The sequence below is a fragment of the Vulpes lagopus genome, chromosome 18 (assembly GCF_018345385.1).
Source record: "Vulpes lagopus strain Blue_001 chromosome 18, ASM1834538v1, whole genome shotgun sequence".
Lineage (NCBI taxonomy): Eukaryota > Metazoa > Chordata > Mammalia > Carnivora > Canidae > Vulpes > Vulpes lagopus.
The window spans coordinates 18,243,303-18,267,636 of NC_054841.1; the positions used below are offsets into that span (position 1 = coordinate 18,243,303).

General features: G+C 40.5%; 1 protein-coding gene across 3 annotated transcripts in view; it reads left to right on the forward strand.

Annotated features, from left to right (window-relative positions):
* CHD6 (chromodomain helicase DNA binding protein 6) overlaps positions 1 to 24,334 on the forward strand; it is a 176,518-nt gene that overhangs the window by 15,558 nt on the left and 136,626 nt on the right. Inside the window, exons 2-4 of one of the 3 annotated variants that reach the window (XM_041732424.1) lie at positions 10,755 to 10,810; positions 21,590 to 21,693; positions 22,779 to 23,299. In XM_041732424.1, the coding sequence (XP_041588358.1) occupies positions 21,667 to 21,693; positions 22,779 to 23,299 (548 nt within the window). In that variant the 5' untranslated portion in view covers positions 10,755 to 10,810; positions 21,590 to 21,666. Of the gene's footprint in view, positions 1 to 9,648; positions 9,665 to 10,754; positions 10,811 to 21,589; positions 21,694 to 22,778; positions 23,300 to 24,334 lie in introns of those variants that run through there. The other 2 variants (XM_041732423.1, XM_041732422.1) reach the window with 2 other exon arrangements.

The window sequence follows — 24,334 nt, forward strand, 5'->3', positions numbered from 1 at the left end:
AAGCGCTTCATTTGCAAATTTAGCATCTTAAGGAAAGGGTAGCCATGATTGAAGGTATGAATCTCATTGTGCACATGTACTCCAGAGTGGTGGTTTGGAAATTTTCTCACCTCCACACTGGTCATCTGTATGGAGAACAGTCTGAAATCACATTACTACAGCTAGTTCTTAGTGCTGATGATGGAAGAGAGCACTGGAATGGGTAATACAAAAATAATGTAATATATGCACGAGATTACGGGTATTAAGCTTATATTTCAAAACGGTTGTCTTTTGATCTGGGGATTGATACTGTTTGCCAAGTAAACTAACAGGCTCTTCTTTGTGGTTTTCTTGCTCATTCTGTCATGATTCTGACATCTCAGACCAGTCCTCCTAAAATAGTCCTGTTGAGTTTTACTTACAGGTAAAACTTACTTAGGTGTTAGTTGTTAGAAGTCAGTAGTTTTAACAGTTTGTTGGTTTGCTAATATGTGACTACATCTAAACCAATTTGTAGTTAGGTGAACCACACATAATGTAGATGGTTTTAACAGAGTTTAGTCAGTTTGCTTAAATTTGCCTAAGGTGGCTTCTTGACTATTCTGCTTATTGTTCACAGTTTCTGCCCTCAGTGACATACTGCCAGATTCAGAGAACCAGGGTATTTTATTTTATTTTATTTTATTTTATTTTATTTTATTTTATTTTATTATTTAATTTTATGAAAGATTTTATTTATTTGTGAGAGACAGAGAGGGGCAGAGGCATAGGCAGAGGGAGAAGCTGGGAGCTTGATGCAGGATATCCCAGGATGCCAGATCACAACCTGAGCCTGAGCTGAAAGCAGATGCTCAACCACTGAGCCACCCAGGCTGATAAAATGCCCTGTGGCATTTTATTGGCAAGAGAGTCCTGTTGCCAGCCACCTTCCTCGTCATTCGGCCAGTGTTGTCTGTGCTTGCTTTTGTAAGAACTTTTTACATATGTGTTAATAACATAGCATTCTGCTTTCCATAACAGCTCCACCCCCCCCCCCCCGCCCCCACTGCAGACTGGTTCTGCATTTATCACAGCACTCTTCTCTTGAGAATTTGAGGAAGGGGGAATTGAGGATGGGAGAAGACTGGAGAACTGTTTGATCTTTTAAAATCCTTCTAGATTTCTATTAAATTCTTAGACCTTAAGGGAAGGGCAGGAAGTGCCAGAGTTGAACAACTTTTAGGGGCTGAAGTTGCTGTGGACTCCATCGGGTGCAGCCTCCTCCTTGTTGTACAGCCAACGATTTCATGTAGGATGTGCAAGTTAGGTGTCAGAATTTTTACCTTAAAACTGGAATGTAAGGAAATTTGTGTCAGATTCAGAATCCATTACTTGTCTTTACACAACAGAAAAAAGGTCTTTGGAAACATTTTGGCACTTTATTTTACTTGAATACAGCAGAGTGGTAGAAGTAGGGGGAAAGCCCATCTTTTTAGTGTTAGGAATTCCAAAAATGTAGGTGATTGGATGTTTACAGATATGTTTGCACTTGCGCTGGCTCTTTTGTTCCTGTAAAATAAAGAGTCCTGAGCCTGGATGATCATAAAAATGTGATTTTCCTTTATTCATTATCCCAAAGTAAAAACTCTGCTGAGGACTGTTTGTATTACAGTTTGCATTAATTCTGTTAACCTGTTTACTTTGTTTCCCCCACTGTCTTGGATAGCTGTCAGATAGACTTTATTCCTTTCTATAAATTACTCCAAAACAATTTTGTGTAACAATTCAGAATTCAGATGGAAGACATTATGAAAGTAGATAAAGAATTCTTTGCAGTTATATATTCCTGAAGATTTTATCTGTTTATCATGAATTACTTCATGAAATATTTTGTTCCCTTGTATGTAATGTTATCTGAAGGGTCCATCCATCTTCTCTAAAAATGTGTTTAACGGGTCTTCTTGAAAGATAGTTTTATCAAGCTGCTTTAATTGCTTCCTCTTCAACTCGTGGATGGATCAAAACTGTCCTCTGCTGCAGTCTGCTCCCCCCCCCCCATGGGCTTTCCTTTTTTTCCTTTTCTAGACTGTTGTACTTTATCTGTGGAATATCCGTCTAACCTCTGCCCACTCTCTGAGTACCCCAAATAGAACATCTCCAAATCCCGACCTCTCACTTGTGCTGTTTTCTTTTGCCTTTCATTTGCTCAAGGCAGCTCCATGTAGTCTGAGAGCTGAATCGGAACCCAGGAAATCCAATTCTTGTGCTTTGGAATAATTGTGAGCCTTTGGGCAATCAGACTCCTTTGACCCTTAGTTTCCTTATCCTAAGAAAAAAGGATTGCGTTGCCTGAGCTTTAAGTTCCCTCCCTGTTCCTTCAAACTTAGCCTATCCAAAAGAAAACTCATCCATCTCCTCTCCCGAAAGGTGTTTTTTGTCCCTGTTCTGCAAATGAAGAAACTGAGACCCAGGGAGATTGAATAAATTGCACAGATCATACAATCTTTGTGTTCAGAACTTTAGATATCTTCATTCCTATCCATGAGTATTATTGTTCCCCACAAAAAGGCATTAAAGTGTAACAAGTCAAAGGTTTTATGTTGCTTGTGGAGGCCTCTTGAGAGTGAACATGGAGTATTATTTGTTAAGCCCTTTGTCCTCCCCCATAAGATTATAGATGGAATTTTCAGGGCTCTGAACTTTGAGCTCTATTGTTAGGAGATTTGTTTCTTCAATCTTGAGTTCACCGATTTGATCGTTCCTGAGCTGGGTCAGTTGACATGATGGCGTGTGGTCTAATGATAAACAAAAAAGTACAGTCAGGTTTTACTTTGCGGTGTGATATTTGATATAGTTCTGGTAGTACCTGGCTTTCTTCTATTACTTACTGCCCTTAATAGTGATTCTTATCAAGCAAGTTGATTTTTATCATCAGATTAGGAATTAAAATGAGGGATCCCGGGGTGGCGCAGCGGTTTGGCGCCTGCCTTTGGCCCAGGGCGCGATCCTGGAGACCCGGGATCGAATCCCACGTCAGGCTCCCGGTGCATGGAGCCTGCTTCTCCCTCTGCCTGTGTCTCTGCTTCTCTCTCTCTCTCTCTGTGTGTGTGACTATCATAAATAAATAAATTAATTAATTAAAAAAAAAGGAATTAAAATGATTTTCTCTGATTGAAAAGAGCATTTTGAGATAAGTCAGTGATTCATAGAAAAACACAGATTTTAAAATGAGGTACTTACTGGAGTGCCTGGGTGGCTCAGTGAGGTAAGTGTCCTACTCTTGGTTTTGGCTCAGGTCGTGCTTGTGGAATCGAGCCCTACATCAGGCTACATGGTCAGGGTGGAGTTTGCTGGAGATTCTCCCTCCCTTCCCTCCTCCCCCTCCCCCAATGTGTGCACAGGTGCACTCTCTCTAAAAGAAATAAAATCTTTGAAAAAAAAATGAGGTACTTACTATCTGTAGGGAAAAAAATTACACAAATTTTTCTTAGCACAATATACTTCATGGTTTCACTGTGAATTAGATATTGATTTAATAAATAATGATGATAATAAGCATATTGGGAAGCTAATACTTCCATCTTCTATAACAGGATATTATCTGTTTTTGTAAATAAAGTTTTTTAGAACACAGCCAGACCCATTCATTTGCATATTGTCTGTGGCTATTTTCATGCTACAATTGAATTGTTGCAACAGAGATCATATGGCTTGTAGAGCCTAAAATATTTATTATCTGTCCATTATAAAAATATTTACCACCTCCTATTACAGGAAGAAGCCAATAGAATAGACCTGAGCCAAAACCAAGAGTGGAACACTTAACCCACTGAGCCACCCAGGCACCTGTAGTCTGTTGAATTCTTGAGCTAAGTACTTGGATTACTTGGCAAAAGAATGAATGAAGAATACTGAGAAATTTGATTGGACTCAGAGAACAGAATAAACAGAAAAGGAAAAAAGACAGAGCCCACTAGTTATGATGAAGAAAACAGGAGCTCAAAGCATTTTCTGAGCTTTCCCATTTATTCTCACTCATTTTGTAGGTAATCATTCAGAAGCCCAAGTATCAATCTTGATAGGACAGAATGGAGTTCCTTCCCAGAGGATGGCATGCGCAGCTGATGGCATGCACAGACAGGGAAAATGGGAAGAGATGATATCATGGTGATACAGCTACTATAATTTAGTGCTTTTCACAAGATGATTTCAGTGTTTAGGGAAGTTAGGTTAGACAGCCCCGAAAATATGACACCAGAATAGAGTTTTGAAGGATGAGACCGAAGAGTAAGGACAGTGGAAGGATTTTCCAGATGGAGATGGAGACATAGCCTGAACAAAGATCTGTCGAACAGGGCTGGTTTCAGAACCCGCAAGTGCTCAGGATAGCTGGATGAATGCGGGAAGGTAATATCAGAGCAGGAGACGACCAGGGGCCAGATTGCTTATGCAGGGCCCTGTATTGTGAGGAATTTGTATTTCTTTCTGAAGACACTACAGAGATACAATTTCATTTTCTTTACACTTTAGGAAGACATACTCTTGGTACAATGAGGGATGAGATGAGGGTAGGAGGCATGAAGAATAAAGGCACTTGGGAGACTATTTCAAGTTAAAAAAAAAACACAGAAAGAGTAGGAATAAATTAAAGTGGACTGGAGAAGAGCCAGGGGATTCAGGAATTTTGAAGGAGTTGAGGATGACTGAATTCTTGGCTGGGTGGCAGATAGTGGGACATTAGCCTCTGATGGGGGGACATTGGAGCAAGTGTCTATGTGTGTAAAGGTGGTATGGAATTTGATTTTGAAGAATTGTGGATTTTTTGGTGCAATCTGTGGAACACCTAATTGGAACTGGCCAAAATATAGTTGGCTGTGTCCACTTGGAGGTCTGGAGGAGGGCTTGGATTTGGGAATGTACAGTGGTCATGGTGTAGAGAGATGAAGTTTGGCAACTGAGTAGAGAACTCAGCAAGTCCTGGGGGTAGTAACGGTGTTCAAACCTTGGGGACACTGACATTTAATAGGCCTTATAATAGGAGATGCCAGGGAGGGCACTGAGCTTTGGAAGCCTGCAATCAGAGGAAAATCAGCAGAGGATGCCCTCCAAGATGCCAGTGGGATGAGAATTAAGAGGAGGAAAAGGTCCATGATTTAAAATGCTGCAAGGAAAAATAAATAAATAAATAAATAAAAAAAAAAAATAAAATGCTGCAAGGAAAATAGAATAGAGTCTAAAAATACCTAGGGAATCATTAGGGGCTCCTAGGGAATCATTGTTAAGAGCAGTTAGGAAGTAACATGGGAAGAGAAAATATAGGCGTGGCAGGGATTTGCTAGTATAGTTACTATTCTAGGATCAAGTTTAACTTGTTTCTTTGTTGAGCAGAGAAGGTAGAGAGAGGTTTAGTAATAAGGAGTGGAAATGATTCTTCCATTCAGCACATGTTTACTGTTATAAGCCAGGTGCCATTCCAGACTCAGAGTACAGCATGAACAAAAGAACGCTCACATTTGTGTACATGTGTGCACGTGTTGCACAGGTAATAAATGTATAATCAACGTGTAATATCAGGTAGTAATAAGTGCCAGAAAGAAAACTAAAGTAGGGTAGGAGCATAGAGAGTGGGGACAGGCTGGGGGCAGAGGTATGTTTTCTGTGGAGTGGTTAGGAAGGACCTCACTGATGAGGTGACATTTGAGGAGAGAGACCTGAGTGAAATGAGGAAGGGCTAAACTGCACAGTAATCTAGAGTCTGAGCTCAGATTGCGAAGTGGGAGAGGAGAGAGGATGGATCCCAAGTACTAATGGAAGGGTTAATTGTCTTCAAGAGAGAGCCACCTTTCTCCGACGCTGGAGGGAAGTGTGGGACAAGCAACACCAGTGGCTGCCATGTAGCTAATGTTTCCCATGTGACACACACTAGAGATTCTCATCCCTTTTAATTCTCCTGAAACCCTGTGAGATAAGCATTGTCACCATTTTGCAGGATGAGGTTTTACCTGGCTAATCATTATTAGAGCCTGGATTTACACTGCTTTTTGGCACTTCACACTTTTGCTGTCGTCGTCCTGTAGATTGCCACAAGCCTAGCGACAGACAGATAAAAATTTGTGCGGTTTGTGGAGGGTGCCAGAGTGGGGAAGTGAGAAATTGAGGGCTGCCTTACCTGCTGTGGACCCTCTCTGTGGTCCAGAATGTTTGTCAGGAGTCTTGGTAAGGGGTGCTTGGTGGGGGATGTAAGGAAGGTGGCACTACCCAAGCCCCGGCTGCCTTTGTCATTAACTCTTCCCCAAGTGACTTGTTACTCCCTGTGTTCAGTTCCTTGCTCTTCTAAAATCCCCACTGAGGCATGGGATTGCTTTATTTGCACCTGCGGTTGTCAAAGTGGTTCTTAAGAACCAGTCTTAGGGCTGAGGGTGGGCGCAATTAGGTTATAAAAATACATATTCACTGTGGAAACTCTGAGGTGTATCTGATTATTAAAGTTGCTTCCCATGTCCTGTTTGCCCCAAAGGGCCTGAGAGTTCAAGGGCTGGGAGCCTGTTAAGAGCAAAGATCCTGTTCTTCCTGCCATCAGATGTGTCTTCTGCTGTCCTTGTGAATGTGCCCTTGTTTGTGTTTGTGAAAACACATGCTCTTGAAATAAATAGACCCCTGGGACTGAGCAGGGATTGTTTAGAAGGCAGAATTCTCAAAGCGTAGTAAATATAAATAATTTCTGAATGAATGGTAAAATAGTGTGTACCTGATGTTTTATTTTTATGTTTTAAGTGTCCAAAACAGAGCACAGGGGAACTGGAAATGGCACAGGCACTGTTGCAGAATTTTTGAACTGGAGAGAGAGATAGTAATAAAAAAAAGTAACTTTCAAAATGTTACTGTTGAAACCTGGCACCCATTTTTCATAATAGAAGCGTTGTCAGGTGGGTGAGTGAGTGTAAGAGGAATAGTAATTTTTATATTGTTTGCTTTTTACATTATTAGCAGCTTGTCTCCTGAAGGTAATTTTTTTTCCCTGAAGGTAATTAAATGCTACATTCATACATAAGCACTGAAATGCAGTGAGGAGAGCAGGCGTCCTTTCAGTTTTCATTTAATTCATAAATCATACATATTATTTTTTCCCCCTATTGACAAATTTCCTGGTTTGCCCACACAGTTAGGTGTTGCAGAATATGTCTTTATTATCTTTCTAATTAAGTTGTGGGACTCTGAAGTTACTTTGTTCTTTATTGAGTTGTGATCTAATCACAACCTTAAAAATTTTTAAAATTATTTATTTATTTACTTACTTACTTATTCATGAGAGACAGAGAGAGAGGCAGAGACACACAGGCAGAGGGAGAAGCAGGCTCCATGCAGGGAGCCCGATGTGGGACTCGATCCCAGGACCCCAGGATCATGCCCTGAGCCCAAGGCAGGTGCACAACCACTGAGCCACCCAGGGATCCCTAATCACAACTTTTGAGTGATGGCAGCACAGCAACAGAAGTACATGCTTTGGGTTATATTTGTTCATCCATTCCTGCTACGTAAAATTCAGCTTTGCAAAAAGATTGCATAGTTTTAGTTTTATATATATATATATATATTTTTTTTTTTTTTTAAGATTTTATTTATTTATTCATGAGAGACACAGAGAGATTGAGAGGCAGAGACAGAGGCAGAGGGAGAAGCAGGCTCCATGCAGTGAGCCCGATGTGGAACTTGGATCCCGAGTCTCCAGGATCACACCCTGGGCTGAAGGCTGCACTAAACCGCTGAGCCACCCAGGCTGCCCTAGTTTTATATTTTTTAAACAAGTACCATAAAAGAGAGGTAAAAAAGTAGAGGTAACTTGAGGGAGTGCTTTGTAAATTATTAGATACTATTTGGAGAAATAAAAGTAGATAAATGCTTATTGAACGCCTACTGCTGTTGTTGATGACATCTGCCATTTTGTAGGGTGCTGGTGCGTGGTGATCCACAGAGTGCTGTAAGTGATTTCACAGTAATAATGTGAGGTTTGTCAAAGCTCGCTTCTAGTGAACGAGAGCAGTTATTCTTAGAGTAACATCATTCCCACTCAGATCTCACACACACGTTCTCTCTCTTTCAGAGGATGGGGTGGGGTTACCTATGCAGCATGAATATCAGTAAAGGTACTGGCAGTAGTATCTTGCCTGTGAACAAATTGGTGGTGGGGAGATTTGGTTTAGAGTCAGTCACCACCTCTTTTTCTTCAAGCTTTCTTTTTGCTGGGTAATCAAAATCAAGCCACATTTGGGTGAGCCCACCTCTTCCCCAGTCTTTCCAGCTTGTGTTTCTCTTCCTTCTCTGATGTGTGCAGGTCCTGTGATGACACAGGCCCTAGGGCTGGTAGGCCTGTGACCCTTGTGGCCACCTCCATTTCCTGGGCTTTACTGGGATGTTCACACTTCCCACCTCCTCCTTGAGCTTCCTCCATGCCCAGTCTATTTCCTATTGGCTTATTTCTTGGGATGTATTCCTTAAAGTGGAATTGGCAGATAAAAGGACTCAACAGTTTATAGATCCAGTGGCACTTTGCCTGAATGCTCTTCAGAAAGCTTGAAACAATTAGGGAAGTGCTATTAGCAATGGTGAATTGGACCTGTTTTTCCCACATTCCTGGCAGTGCTGTGGCCCTGCAAATTTATTTGCATGCTAGTTTGTTGTACTTAATCAGAAGTTGTGCTTTGATGGCTCTGCTGCATTATACTTATTCTTTAGATATTAAAAAGTAATTTGTATTGACATTGGTAGGATTTTCTATATTTTTTTAAATGATTGATTTTCCTTTTGTTGAGCAGAATTTTAAGTACATGTGTCTAATCAGTAATTAGACACATGTACTTTTTTATTACCTGGAATTTATTTTTCCACCTTTTTCTTCATTTCAAAATTTGTAGCCATTTGTGATGGCTGAGAATATTTGTTTTCTAGGGTCTTATCATTTGAAGTTGACAGATAAAGGAGATAAATTTGTACTAACATTACCTAGAACTAACTCCACTAGGATGAAGGTTAGGGATAAAATTCTCTTAACTGCCCTGATTCAGAGCACTTATTACTACTGTGGAATTCACGGGTTTCTTTTGAAGTGAATCCTTGTTGTATCAAATGCTGATCCTTGCAGCAGTTCTTAGAATCATCATTTACTAATTTGACTTACCCTTCTCTTGATTTGGCCGATTCTTCTGTACCTTCCTTTGTTTCCCGGTGAGTCTGACCGCTTTGCAGTGTGTTAGCTCTTTGGATGCTATGCTGTTTGTGAGTAAAGTGCTGATAGCATTTTATGGTTCTTCTTACAGAAAACCCCTCAGACTCTGGGAGAAAAACACCAAGTGGACAGATATTAAACCGATAAACTGTAATTGTGGCCCCAAGAATCACAAATCCTTCCTTTTTCTCAGTTGCATCAAACTCATCATGAACTAACTTAAAGAACAATCTGTCACATTTTAATCTTCAAGTTCTGCTTACTGCCTGCACATCACATTCATTTGGATATAAGAAATAATTCTGAACATAAGGATAACAATGTGCTCCTGGAATGGTTTCCTGAGGGAGCGATGTTCTGTAGCTTTGTGGGCTGTCGAGGAAATCAAAAGTGCACAGTAAACATGAGGTGGTGTCTACATCCAGGCTAGACCCGGAAGCTGAAATTCTGGGATCCCTCCCTGGCTATTACATGAAGAAGGTGAGAGCTGTAGACCTCAGATAGTACTACTAGTTAGTAATTCAGGCAGCCCCAAATTCCAGATTCCTTAGGCTAGGGTTCTTTCTGGTACCCAGGATGCCTCAAAGTGTTTCTGAGCCTCCAGTGCTGGGCTCTAACTGCTGTGCTACTCAAAAGTCATTTATGAGAAAAAGTTCAGTGTCGTCATGAGCATTATGGTTGAGGTGGAGATGGGGCTTAAATATGGGTACAGTAAAATCAGTCACTTAAAACTCATACTAAATACTGGAATGGAGCTTATTTTGTCAAGTAACATATGCACATAGTTTAAAACACCAAATAATAAAAGGAGGCATGTGATGAAATGCAAGAATGACCTGTCCTGTCTTCTACGAGATTCCCTCTCTGGCCTTCAGGAAAACTACTTCTAACTCCCTTTTTTAATTGTATATATTCCTATTTCTCGATTTATCAGTTGTGACATGATTTATTGATTTCCTTCCAGGAGAAATGAGGACTTTGTTTTTGCCCCCGCTCTTTCTTTTCTTTTTTATTTTTTAAGATTTTATTTATTTATTCATGAGAGACACACAGAGAGAGAGGCAGTGACACAGGCAGAAGGAGAAGCAGGCTCCATGCAGGGAGCCCGATGCGAGACTTGATCCCCGATATGGGACTCGATCCTCTTCTCCAGGATCAGGCCCTGGGCTGAAGGCAGCGCTAAACCGCTAAGCTACCTGGGCTGCCCTGCCCCCTCTCTTTCAACTCCCCTCAGTATAGTCACATCGTTATTTAAGATTCTTCTTTTAGTTTCCTTTGTAATTTAATATGCCAGCATCTTTTTATAACTTATTTTATCTACAAAGATAGTATCTTTTTTATTCTACCCAGCTGAAGCAATAAATTAGGGTTAGGTAGGATTAGGTAGGGTTAGGACCATGCTCTGGGGGTGGGGGGCGTTGACCCATTACACAGGTTATTGTGTTCTATGTTCTGTAGAAGCAGCCTCTACTCTGTGTTTGCCTCATGTGTCACAGTTAATCCTGAGACCACCTTAAATGTTTTATTTTGAATTTTACTATAATCTTTGCCTTTTCTTTATGTTTTACAGAGATAAGTATCTTCCTTCAATAGATGATAATGAAAATACAAAAGAAAGAGAAGCAGGTAAGTGATCACATATCTTTTAAGTGAATGTATCCAGCATACACTGCCTGGTGCTTCTTTATTAGGAGCAGTTACTGGCAGTTAGGACTTACCTCTTAGCCTCTGGGGGTTATCCTGCTGGTGCTTTTTCCCATTCTCCACATGGTCACTGAGTGCTCTTGTGCTCAGGTCAGCTCCATATAGAAATAAGTATAATGAAAACTGTAAGTCAAAATGTTATTCAAAATTAGATATGTGGAAGAGAAATTTTTCTTCCCTTGGAACAGCTTTCCAAGTTTTTATAGAGATATGATCAATTCTTTATAATTTATGCATTTATTATTTTGGGTGTTAGGTTAATCTAAAAGCATTCTCATTCAGAAAATTCATACTCCTTATGATCTGTGGAAGTTCCTCTTAGACAAAATAGTGAACTAATTAATTAGAAGGATGCGAACATCAACTATTGGGCATTTGGTTTCTTGAAGGGGAGGAGAATTGATAAAAACATTTGACCTGTTTGACCCATCCTGCCAAAATCTTTTCCTTAGTTGGTCCTTCTGTGTACCAGGTGGTTCCATACTCAAAGGAACCCAGAGACCCCACCCAGTATGGCTCAAGGACGAGAGAATGGGGACTTGCCTCTGTCTCTTCAAAACAGGCTATCTCTGATGGGCTGGTTTTCCTTTTATAGAATTGAGTGACAGTCTAGTAACTGGGAAGGTCTGAACCCCTGCCTTTCCCTGAGTGAGACTCTGTGCAATGAGGTTGGGTAGGATCAGCCATTTTGCTCTCTGCTTCTAGGAAGCACTGACTAGTCAGAAACAGGGTGACCTAGGGATATGGTTACAAGGATTATTCTCTGTTCTGTCCCAGTGGATAGGTCCTTGTGAAACCAAACCAAAACAAATTGAGGAAATAATCGACTTATCTGCTGCCAATTCGTAACAGGAAGAGCAATGACTACTCTCCCCACACTGATTTCTCGTCCTATCCTGACTCTCTAGTGTCATCAGCTGGTAGACAAACACTACAGAGAATGCAATTCTATCTGCCAGGAATTTATCCTACGGAGATACTCAGACAAGTGTTACCTGGATGAACAAAGGTTTCACTGCAGCTTTCTTTATAGCAGCAAAAATGGAAAGGAACCTACATGTCCATCAAAAAGGGGACTTTTTAAATCATGGCACATCTACCTATTAGAATATTAAAATCTCTGTTAAAAAGAACACATTAGGGCAGCCCTGGTGGCACAGTGGTTTAGCGCCGCCTGCAGCCCAGGGTGTGATCCTGGAGACCCAGGATCAAGTCCCGCGTCTGGCTCCCTGCATGGAGCCTGCTTCTCCCTCTGCCTGTGTCTCTGCCTCTCTCTCTCTCTGTGTGTCTCTATGAATAAATAAATAAATCAAAACTTAAAAAAAAACCACACACATTAGGGCACCTGGGTGGCTCAGGTGAAGCATCTGCCTTTGGCTCAGGTCATGATCTCAGAGTCCTGGAATCCAGCCCTGCATAGGGCTCTCAGCTCAGTGGGGAGCCTGCTTCTTCTTCTTCCTCTGCCTTTGCCCCTCCCACCTGCTCATGCTCTCTCTCTCTCTCTCTCTCTCTGTCTCTCTCTAAAATAAAATAAAATCTTAAAAAAAAAATTAAAAAGAGAACACATTACTGAAGAAAACCCCAAGCCTTCAAAACTATCATTTACAAAACATGGGCAAGTCTATATTTCTTAAAACATTCTGCATATTTAATGTTCTAAACATTCGTTAAGATAAGCTTTTATTTCAGTAAAAATACTCCTTTTTTAAAAAAAGTAATCTCTGCATCCAGCATGGGGCTTGACCTCACTACCCCTAGTTCAAGAGTCACATGCTCCTCCAACTGAGCTAGCCAGGCACCTCTCTCACTAAGAAGCCTCTTTACCCAAATTACACCAACATAAATTCATGTTTCTTTCTCTTGAGATTTTACTGGTTCATATTACCAGTCTGTCGGCCAGCTGTTGTATAGTAGTCTTCATTAGCTGAGTTTTGTTCAGATAGTAATACTGATGAATAGGGTGGGGTTTCTACTTAGAAGTTAGTATTAGCTATGGTAGAGGAGTAAGTTAATTAAGTGGAGTCACTTTCAGGAGGAATTGATCCTGCTTCTCTTCTAGGTACAGTTGATAGACCATAATGATGACTGAACTGCCTGGCATGGAAATAGAAACTTAGATTCATGCCAAAGGAATCCATAGGTACCAGGATTGATCATATGTATAGTGTTTATTGCCTGACAGAGACTTTGGTAGAATAGGATTAGAATGATCACTTCCCCATCTAACTTTGGACAAGTTCAGCCTGTTTTTCTATCACTTGAATGGGAGTAATCGTGCATGCCTCACAAGGTGTTGGATTAAATGCGGTAGCTCATCAAATGCTTGGCATTCAGTGTGTCAGTGGCAAGGAAATCATCCAGTAGAATAAGAAAATTAACCATCAGACTTTGTCCTTTTCCTTACTGTGTTTCTAAAAGGTGTTAGAAGTAACAGCAAATAAAATGTCTGCTCTTTAAAAACTCTCATTCCTGTGAATTCATTTTTCTCTTCTCTGGAGGAAAATGATATGTAAAATACATTCCAATCTTAAAAAATCCACATTTCCTTGTCCAAAGTTTTATCGAGGTAAATTAAACTGAGATGAAAGATTCTACAAGTTAATCAGAACTTTGTAATAAATAATCATACTTCTTATTAACCAGAAAGGGCATAACAGGAGTAGCATACCAAGGACAAAGGGTTTAGAGATTGACTTTGAATTGCCTAAAGAAGTGATGCAAGAAAAATAGACTTTAATAAAACTTTTAAAAATAAGTCACTTGGGTGCTATAGTCTTTTATCTGTATTAAAGAATAAACTTCTGCTAAGAAATATATATACATCTTAATCCCTCAGAACACTAAGCAATGTTAGGTAGAAAAACATTTTGCCAGAGGAATGAAATGTGAACTCCAGTCACTGAAAACCATTGTAGCACTACTGATGTATCGAACAGCTAGAACTGCTCCTTTGTAAGGGGACGAAATCTGGTGTTAGTGGTAACAAACCCATAGTAAGGAAATACTGGTTTTTATTCATCCCAACTCCTTGCATGGTACTGAGAGAAATGGAAAATGTAGTTAATATTATTTGATATATGATATGGGTAAGAGGTTTTTGGTACAAATATCCACTGTAGAGGACAGTTTATGAGCACAAGTACAATAGGAATAGGTAATACTATGAGTAGGATTAAAATTTGGAGCTTGACCAGAAGGTTAACCGAGACTTGCAGTAATCAGGAGAGAACCTGCTCTCCAAACTCCATGACCAAAAATCAGATCAGTAGAGCCCCTCTTTCTAAGACTTCTAGAAAATGAAAAGGTGGGGCAGGAAGAGTTTTCTTCAGATAAACGCTGGGAATCTCAAAGACATTCGTATTGTTAGACCAAGTTTCCTTCTCTAGAGTGAATATGGATATAATTTATTTACTAAACAAATATTTGTTGAGTTTTTCCAGCAGTTATTCATCAAGAAATATTTGAGGGTCTGCTTTAGGCCAGCTACAAAATTGACTAAACGTTAGGTTTTTTTTCTTTTATTTTTTTTTATTTATGATAGTCACAGAGAGAGAGAGAGGCAGAGACATAGGCAGAGGGAGAAGCAGGCTCCATGCACCGGGAGCCCGATGTGGGATTTGATCCTGGGTCGCCAGGATCGTGCCCTGGGCCAAAGGCAGGCGCCAAACCGCTGCGCCACCCAGGGATCCCAGGTTTTTTTTCTTAAGAAAGTTTAGTCTGGTTACAAACAGGCAGTTGCAGTAGGGGAATGGCATATACCTCAAAAGAGCCAGGCTTCTCTGCATTGCAGGTCGAAGAGTGACGCTCTGGAACTGGAGAGTATGGAGGTTTGGGGCATGTCAGTCCCACCAAAGAATCTCAGAGTGTTTTATTTTTATTTTTTTATTTTTTTATTTTTTTTTCTCTCAGAGTGTTTTAAAAAGATGGTGTCTTCTGGGTAGAGCCAAGTTTTAGTCAAGTTGTTTCAGAGGACCCAGGAGTAAAGTTTGGGAGGGCAGAGAGTAATATGTGGGTGGGTTTGGAAAGGTGAAGCATATGATAGTAAAGGAGAGTGGAAAGCCCTGGAGTGTGGAGTGCTACATTTTGGGTGGTGACCAAAATAAACTAAGATAAGAAGCATGGTGGATTGGGATGCCCAGGTGACCTGAGCCAGGTGATTTTGGCTCAGGTCATTGGTCTCTGGGTTAGGGGATCGAGTCCTGCATTGGGCTCTGCGCTCAGCAGGGAGTCTGCTTGAGATTCGTTCTTTGCCTCTGCCTCTCCCCTCACTTGTACTTTCCCTCTAAATAAATAAATAAAATCATAATGAAAAAAAAAAAAAAGTGGCATGATGCATTTAGCTGGCCACCACATTCCCAAAAGAAGTGGTCTCAGCTGTTCTCTATTGGGGACAGGTGAGAACTCCCATCCCTAGGATGGCGTGTACCACCAGTATAGATCACCAAATAATGACCCACAATTCAGAATAGTGAAAGAGAGAATAGCAAAATTGATCATATGGATGAATAAATAATTCGTATCTTAGACTTTTCAGCATCACACTGCAGAAGGTCTTAAGATAAGGGCTAATACCAGTCAGATCTTCCATTTGGCAGTCTTTTGGAGGGCCTTTTCAACATACCTGAAGATGGAGTGTTAGTAAATTCCTTAGTACAACCAAGATTTTAAACACCCTCATCCTGGATTCATGTTTCAAAAGGACTTAAAGTGGACCTTACCCAAATTCTCCCTCCTCCAAAGAAAAAGAAATCTGAGCATTGAATGCTTTTCTCCGTCTTTTGACATACATTGACAGATATTTTGTTGTCCTAAGTCATTCTGTGTTCTGAAATATACTTGAGAAGGCAGAGCACGGTGACCAGGATGGTAAAAGAACATTGACTCATTTCATATGAAGTATGATGGATGAAACTAGGATTATGTAGCCTAAACAAGGGAACCTTTAAAAGCATCCTGTGGAGGAAAAGATGAAATGTATCTGTTGTTGGACCTGTGGACGCAAATGGTCACATGGGACGCATTATTGGAAGGCAGGCAAGGTACTTACTAAGTATTGTTTTCTCTCTTTCCTTCTTACTCTTCTCTGTCTGCATTTAAATTTCGTAATCTACTTGCCCCCAGTTTTTGTTACTGCCTGGAATTAACAAGATTTAGATAGACTTTGCAGATTTGGGGAAGCTAAAATCTTTGAGACTCTTGAAATATCATAAGAAAAAGCGTCATCCCCCCTCTCCTCGCCCCCCCCCCCCCCCCCCCCCCCGGTTTTAAACGCAAAAATACGGTAATAGAGATGGGGACTGGAATGACAGATTCTAGGACTTGGCAAGAGGGAGTGTGAAGTTTGCACATCTGTGCACCACTCTTCAGTCCTTAACTTACCACCTCCCCAGCAGTATTTGATGCCTGTCTTGGAGTAGTACTCTTTATCTTCTGGCTTCTGTGATATCACACATTCTGACTTTTTCCCCACGACATCACTGACCTGATTGCTCCTTTTCACCCTCTCTGTAGGTTCTTCCTCTGGGGACCCTTAAATATCAGTGCGTGTCAGGGTTTGGTCCTGTTCTTCTCTCTTTGTCCATTCTTCCTGGACAGTCTGATTCATTCTTGTAGAAATGTCTTTTGGAAAGTATATCTGAGAGCCTCTTGGACACCTCCTCTTGCAGTAGCCTTAGATGCCTGAAACTGACCTCTCCTCCTCCTGGTGCTAACCAGCTGTGGCTATGTGAAGAGCCACATCCAGGTCAGAATGCCTGCTCTGTCACCCAGAGCACAGGACTCCTGGGTAAAGAGGGATTGAATATTCTAAGTGGAAGAGAATACACACACACATACACACTCATACACGCATACACACACACACACACATAGTTGGTCATTGTCTCTCAGTCTGGCTCACCCAGCATAGCCTGCTTGCCAAATGACTGAGCCCAGTACAATGGCAGTAATAAAGGCAAAGAAATGTGGGTTTTTGCCTTTAGTATATTCCATGGTCAGATAACCGTAGAAATATTCTTTCAGAAGGAAGTGAAGGTGAAAGAATAAGACAATCCTGATTTTAATTGGAAACTGACTTTTCCCACCTGAAGATGTCTGCAAACCGACTCATAGTAGTGGTTTATTTTCTATTTTATCATTTGGACTTCAAAAAAAAAATCTCAAATTTAGATAAACTTTTCTGTTCATTTTTATGTTGAGCTAATTTCTTGATATTGTCTAAACATAAAACTTTTTTTTTCTAAAGATTTTATTTATTTAAGAGAAAGCGTGAGAGAGAGAGAGAGCACGAGCAGGGGGGAGGAAGAGAGAGAGAGGGAGAAGCAGACTCCCCGCTCAGCAGGGAGCTCGACCAGGGGACATGATCCTAGGACCCTGGGATCACAACCTGAGACCTGAGCTGAAAGCAGACACTTAACCGACTGAGCTGTGCAGGTGCCCAACATAGAACATTTTCATCTTCCTGCTGGAGAAGATGGAAGATTCTGAGGCAGATAGCCGCAGAAGCTGGCTGAACCTTGCCGAGATACACAGAAGCACTTCTGGATGGAGGGCATGCAGGGGGCCTTTCCAACTTGAGTGCAAAGAGCACTCTCTTTGCCCAGCACTCGGTCCCATGTGATTGTGGTGCTGGTGCCTGTCATATTCTGCCTTTGAATCCTGAAGCATGATAATTTGGAGGAGTATGAATTGTCTGCCAAAACAGCTTTTCCTGTTCATTATTAAAGCCTTTAAAATTTTTCTATTACATATATGTGAAAATATTTTAATTACAAATATTACAAAAGTAATATCCTGGTTATTGAAAATGTAGGTGTCTATTTAGAAAAATTAAACATCCAAATTTCCATAGCCTCAAATGATTACTGTTAACGTTTTGCCGATTTTCTTCCATTCTTTATACACAGGAATTTGTTGTCATTTGTATTTACATGTACAATTTTGTAGACTTTTTCTGTTTTTCAAATTGAAAATACTAATTTCATTCAATAACTGTATGATTGAGTTTTACCATAAGCCATAAAGATATTGGGGAGTACTTCAGTCACTGCCTTGTGAAGCTTACATTCTTGTGAGAGACGGAAGAAAACAAGTAACTTTCAGAAAGTTATAAAGAAAGAATGGATGTTATCCACAGTCCTATCACTCACACATAATGATGGTTAATATCTATGTATCCTAAATTTATTTTTAAAAGTTAGTGTTGAGAAATAGCATTTTGGGGGCATCTGAGTCAGCTCAGTGGTTGAGCATCTGCCTTTGGCTAGGTCATGATCTCGGGGTCCTGGGATTGAGTCCTGTATCAGGCTCCCCATAGGGAGCATGCTTCTCCCTCTGCCTGTGTCTCTGCCTCTCTTTCTGTCTCTGGTGAATAAATAAATAAACTCTTAAAAAAATAGCATTTTTAAAAAACAAAAATGGGATTAGATCATAGATTTCCTCCCTACTTCCCACATATTATGGATTTTTTAAATGTCAACTAAAACTTTGTAATTAATAATATGTAATATAATAAAATAATATAACAGTGGCTGCATAATACTGTTCCATATGATGGATGTGCTGTTAATTTATACATTATTCTTTATAAAGATTGACAAATAAGTGATTTATAGTTTTTCCTCCCTTTTAAAAATTCTGTATGTTACTCAGCCTTTGGAGAATTTAAATATTTCCTTAATTTCTGTTGTAAAAGAAATCATTCAGTTTATTATTATTTATTTAATTTTTTTAATCATTCAGTTTAAAAGCATACCCATAATTAAAATATTGGTATTGTTGCTATACTTCCCTGAAGAAGGCTTTTTAATAGTTGATGGAGCTGTCAGCAATGTCTGAGAGGACCATTTTTGCCCTATCCTTATATTGGATTTTTAAAAATTGAGATATAATTCACATCCCTTAAATTCTATTACACATTTAAATTGTGCAATTCAGTGATTTTTAGTATAGTCACAATATTGTATAAAGATCACCACTATTTGATTTCAGAACATTTTCATCACCCCCAAAAGAAACCATATGCCCATTAGCAGACACTCCTCATTTCCTCTTCCCTCAGGGCCTGGCAACCACTAATTTACTTCTTGTCTCTATGGATATGCCTATTCTGGACATTTCATATAAATGGAATTATACAATAAGTAGTCTTTTGTACCTGGCTTCTTTCACTTAGCATAATGTCTTCAAGGTCTATACATGTTGTACCATGGGTGACCTTATTTAGAGTCTATTTTGACTTTCAAGTACTTGAGTGATTCTTGGGGGGATAATCCAGATTTGTCCTTGGACCTGTGTTTGGGAACCATTGACATAGGCCATAATCTCTCAATTAGTTATTAAATCCTTTACAAATGACCCAGATCCAGTTACCTGGATTCATAACTTTAAGTGTCTTTTCCAGGAATATTGTAGGTTGCTAATTTTGAGTCAAAGAAGTGGGTTTTATTCCTAACTGCAGTTTATGAGCTGACATTTTTGGATGTCTTTTTTATCAGTTGGCCTCTCCATTTCATCCTGTGTTCTAGGTTCTCGTCTGTATTTAGTAAATTGTCAACATAATGTAAAATATTGTTGGTGCTGTGGTCCATCATTGCCAATCTGTTCCCTTTGGGGGCCATTTTCAAAGTGGTGATTTACTGTCCTTCTTGGTAGGGTCTGAAAACAGTTTATTGAGGCTCTTTGCTGCTTCTCTACTGACCTTGAGACACATGGAAGAAATATTTTTTGTCATAGTTTTTAATCCTCAACAGATATCTTTTCAAGACCCCAAAAAGGTGCCTTAAAAATAAAAGTATTTCTGGTAGGTTATTGGCTTTGGAGATTTAATGTTTTTTAATTACTAATATCTGCCTCTTAGGATATTTCTCCCTTTTTAGCATTGACTTTGCAGCATTTCTTGGTGTTCCCTTCTTCCTGTAGGATGTCCCCGCTCTGCAACTCCCTAGGAATATAACCTTTTTTTTTTTCTTTTTAAGATTTTATTTATTTGACAGCACAAGTAGGCAGAGTGGCAAGTAGAGGCAAAGGGAGAAGGAGAAGCAGGCTCCCCGCTGAGCAGGGAGCCCAATGCGGGACTTGATCCCAGGACCCTGGGATCATGACCTCAACCAAAGGCAGACCTTAGCAGACTGAGCCACCCAGGTGCCCCGAAATATAACCTTTTGACTAACTTATTTCATCTCTCTGACCTGACTATCTTATCTGTAAAATGAGGGGTAGAGCAGATGACTATTTGTGATTCCTCAGAGTGGAATTGCTGAGATGTCAGGTAGTTACATGTTTACGTTTATAAAGAACTATGTGACCTTTTCCCAAAGTGGTTATATAGGCCAAGTCCATTTAACGTTTCTAACCAAGTCCAGTCATACTGGTCTGGTGGCCTAGCAATCGTTATGGTTTCCTGGGATGTATGTCATAAAGTGCTCAGTGAAGTGAGCACTAGCTTTTGGCCAGAAGGTCCAGATCCAAGTTCCGCCATTCACTAAATGTATGTCTGTGGGTACATCACCTAACATCAGTAATCTTCTATTTCTTCATATACAAAATACATGTCTTTACACTAATATTTCAGCATTCTTGTAAAGATTAGAGATATCATGAAGCATGCTTTGCATAATTCCAAGTATATCTATGTGATATATATCCAATAAGTGTTAGGTGTTGCTGTTGTTACTGTGTAATGATTGAATATTGAGTTTCCACCACCTACATCCATCTGCCTTAACTTTGGAGGGCCCTAGCTTTCAAAAGATAGACCTCGAAATGAGGTATGAGTTGAAAAGTGGGTCCCACTTTGTCTACAGAGAGCTGCCTTGGTAAAATTAGGTTTTGAATATGTTGTCTTTAAAATCCTCTTTAATAAACTAACTTGTATTTGTTGTTTTTTTAGTGTGTCCACCCTTGCATGCTAAGCAAAAACTTGTTTCCTGAGGGTCAAGTGTCTCTGGCACAGAATTGAGTAATATCCCAGGGATGGCTGTATACTCTCAGGTTCCAAGCTTCAACTGGGTACCTATTACTGCAGTCTCAGATTTCTTGTTGCCTGTTTTTTCTTTTTTACTTCTTTTTTTTCTTTTTATTGTGGTAAAAAGTATAACACAAAATTTGCCATCTTGACCGATGTCTTGTATTGTATTTTAAATTCCTTTTAAGTTTGCTTAGTATCTCTTTTTCCTAAACCATCCTAAGTACTAAATCAGCAGTGAGGTAGTCAAGCTGAATTGTCTTGTCTTTTTTTTTTCTTCTTCTTTCTTTTTCTTTTTTTTTAAAAGTAGGGAGTGCTGCCAGAATGACCAATTCTTTCTGAACTTAGGCTTGTTTATGACACTGGACTTTATTTATGATAAAGATCCAAAAAAATCCTTTTTTTCTTTCATCTTTTTCTCCTGGGATTCTCAGTGTTATGTTTGGGAGTATTAGACTAGGGAAGGGATCTGGAAAACACAGAAGGGGAAACATGCAGCTGAATTTTGCACTCCATCACTCCAGGGTGGGCCACGAAGTCTGAGCACAGATGGGTTACTCGAACTCTGGAAGGAAGTCACACCACCTAGGTAAGGGCCTGTGCCTTTTAGCCCACACCAGGCCTCTTGTTAGGGGAGCAAACTAGCCATCATGCAAAGATGATTTTGACCGGCTTCCTGGAAAGCCTGCTTGTCCCTCCCATGCTCTCTTTAAATTATTTCTTTGTTCCCAACCCAGGAGAGTGTGCTGTTGCCTGAAACCGGCACCCATGTTATCGGATTATTGCCAACCTTAGCTTGGTTATGAAATGACAGATGTACTCTGTGATACCAGACCCGAAGGTATGAGATGTGACTTCTGTTTCCAAAGGGATATTTCCTGAAAGTGGTCACCTTGGGAAGCTGCACCTTTATTTAATGGTGCTCAGAACAGCTTCAGAATTTCCTTTTTAGGGATGTCTGGGTGGCTCAGTGGTTGAGTGCTTTTGGCTCAGGTACTGATCCAGGAGTCCTGGGATCAAGTCTTGCATTGGATTCCCTGCACGGAGTCTGCTTCTCCCTCTGCCTATGTCTCTGCCTTTCTGTGCCTCTCATGAATAAATAAATAAAATCTTAAAAAAAAAAAATTTCCTTTTAGAAAGATGCCTTCAGCTTCTGTGACACATTCTTTCTAATGGCATCTATTACAATGAAACTTTGTCCTACATGGGTGGTTTTTATGGGTTTTTTTGTTTTGATTTGTTTTGTTTTGGTTTTGGTTTGGTTTGGTTTGCAAGTGGCCAAAGGTTATTTGGTGTGCTGAGTCTAGGGGCTAAGGTGATCGATCGTATGAAGGAACTCTACTTGTAGTTAAAAATAAAAGATGTAGTTTTGAATGATATGGGTTTTCCTATTGAACATCAAACCAGCTGAATGTTGATGCAGCTTGAAGATAGGTGAGAGCAAGAAATTAGGGAAATCAGCACCAACTGAGTTCACCCCCCCTGCATCCTTGTCATCCAGTGATACCTGTTTCATTTATAAGCACATGTAAACAGAACTTGTGTGTACTCACATGAGCAGTGCTGTTCTGGGTTAGAACAGTGTGCCTAGGATCTAAAGGTATTTGGTGGGACATTGTTGTTGCTGGTTCTAGACGTGGGATCCTAAGGTGTTTCAGATTTGGGAAGGTAACATGGAAATCCTTCAGGATGTTTTCGTTTGTTTGTTTTACATATGAATTTTTTATATGCTAACAGCGGCTTAGTGCATCTCCACAAGGGCAAAGGCAAACACAAACTGTCTCCCCAAGACTCTAGCACATGAGAAACTTACCCATGGTAGGAACACAGTAAATGTTGAACAGATCCATGCATTCGAACTTCCTAATGCTCTCTAGAATTAAGCACACAGCAGAAAAGTAATATGCTTGTCTCTCTCTTTTACAGTTGTCAAATTTAAAAGTTCTGAATCACTCCCCAATGTCTGATGCCTCTGTCAATTTTGACTACAAATCCCCCTCCCCCTTCGAGCGCAGCACTGATCAGGAGGAGAAAATTGAAGATGTTGCCAGTCACTGTCTGTCTCAGAAGGACCTGTATGCTGCTGAAGAGGAAGCTGAGACTCTTTTCCCTAGGAAGATGACATCCCATAATGGGATGGAGGACAGTGGAGGGGGAGGCACTGGGGTGAAGAAGAAAAGGAAGAAAAAGGATCCGGGAGAGCAAGATGGTGCAGCAAAGGGAAGCAAGGACAGGGAGCCCAAGCCAAAGAGGAAGCGAGAACCTAGAGAGCCAAAGGAACCCCGGAAGGCCAAGGAGCCCAAGAGGGCCAAGGAGCCCAAGGAGCCCAAGCAGAAGGATGGAGCCAAGAAAGCACGGAAGCCCCGGGAGGCCTCGGGCACCAAGGAGGCCAAAGAGAAGAGAAGCAGCGCTGACACTGCAGCCAGGACAAAGTCCAAGAAGGCCAGGTGCGTCCGTTTCCTCCCTCTGTGACCACTTGGCCCTGCCTACACTGAATGGGTTGCTTTTGGCCTTACTCCAGCCCCTGGACATAACTCCACTACTTTCATCCAAAATGAACCACTTTTTTACCTCTTAATGAGAGAAAGATAACCTTAATATTGGCACTGCCATTTCTTGCCATTCCTTTTGGATTAAGGAGAATTAAGATACGTTCATATACACAAGGTGTAAGGGAAGGGATGTTAGAGGTGTGGCACAGGGAGGGCAGTGGTTTTGGGGATAGCAGCTATCAGGACAGTGCCTGGTCCTGGGAATCTGTGTGCAGGCTGTCTAGGAGAGCCATGGGTATGCCAGATAGAAGGGGACTGCCTAGCTTTCCTTGGCCGTGAGCTCTCTAGTGCGGGACGGCTCCTCATCTGTTTCTCTCATTCAGCATCTAACACAGTGCCTGACACATCAACAGGTGCTCAGGAAGTGATGAGTAAATGAGACCAGCAGAGACTACAGTAGAGAGCCCCAAGGGAATGGGGCACAGATTCACTGCAGAGTGGGTGACATTAAGGGTCTTAGCTAGAGATTCTATCAGGATCCAAATGTAGTCTTCACTCAGAAAACTCAGTATTTGTCATTGTGTACAAATGGAATGTTTTTCTTTTTGTCTCTTTCTAAATTCTTTGTGCAGAACATTAGATTTAAACTTTCTGAAAAAATGCAGAACAAAAAATATATAACCTCTATATAGTTAAAAGGAACTTAAGGAATTTAAGTTTCTAAAATCTAAGTGCAGGGGCAGAAGATAGAAAGGAGCACCCATGAAAACACAGAGATTGTTGTGAATGCGGATGTAAAGTATGAGACCATCAGACCTGTATAGGGTCAGGTATGGAGGAAGTAAATTTTAAAGAGAAGAAAGCATTTTGGATGGTTTATGCTGACTCAGAATTTACTATATAGTTCAGTTCATTTTCAAAAGGATTTTGTTGGGACCAGGTGGATAATTTCATAATCCAAGTTAAAATTGCCTTATAATACTCATTCCC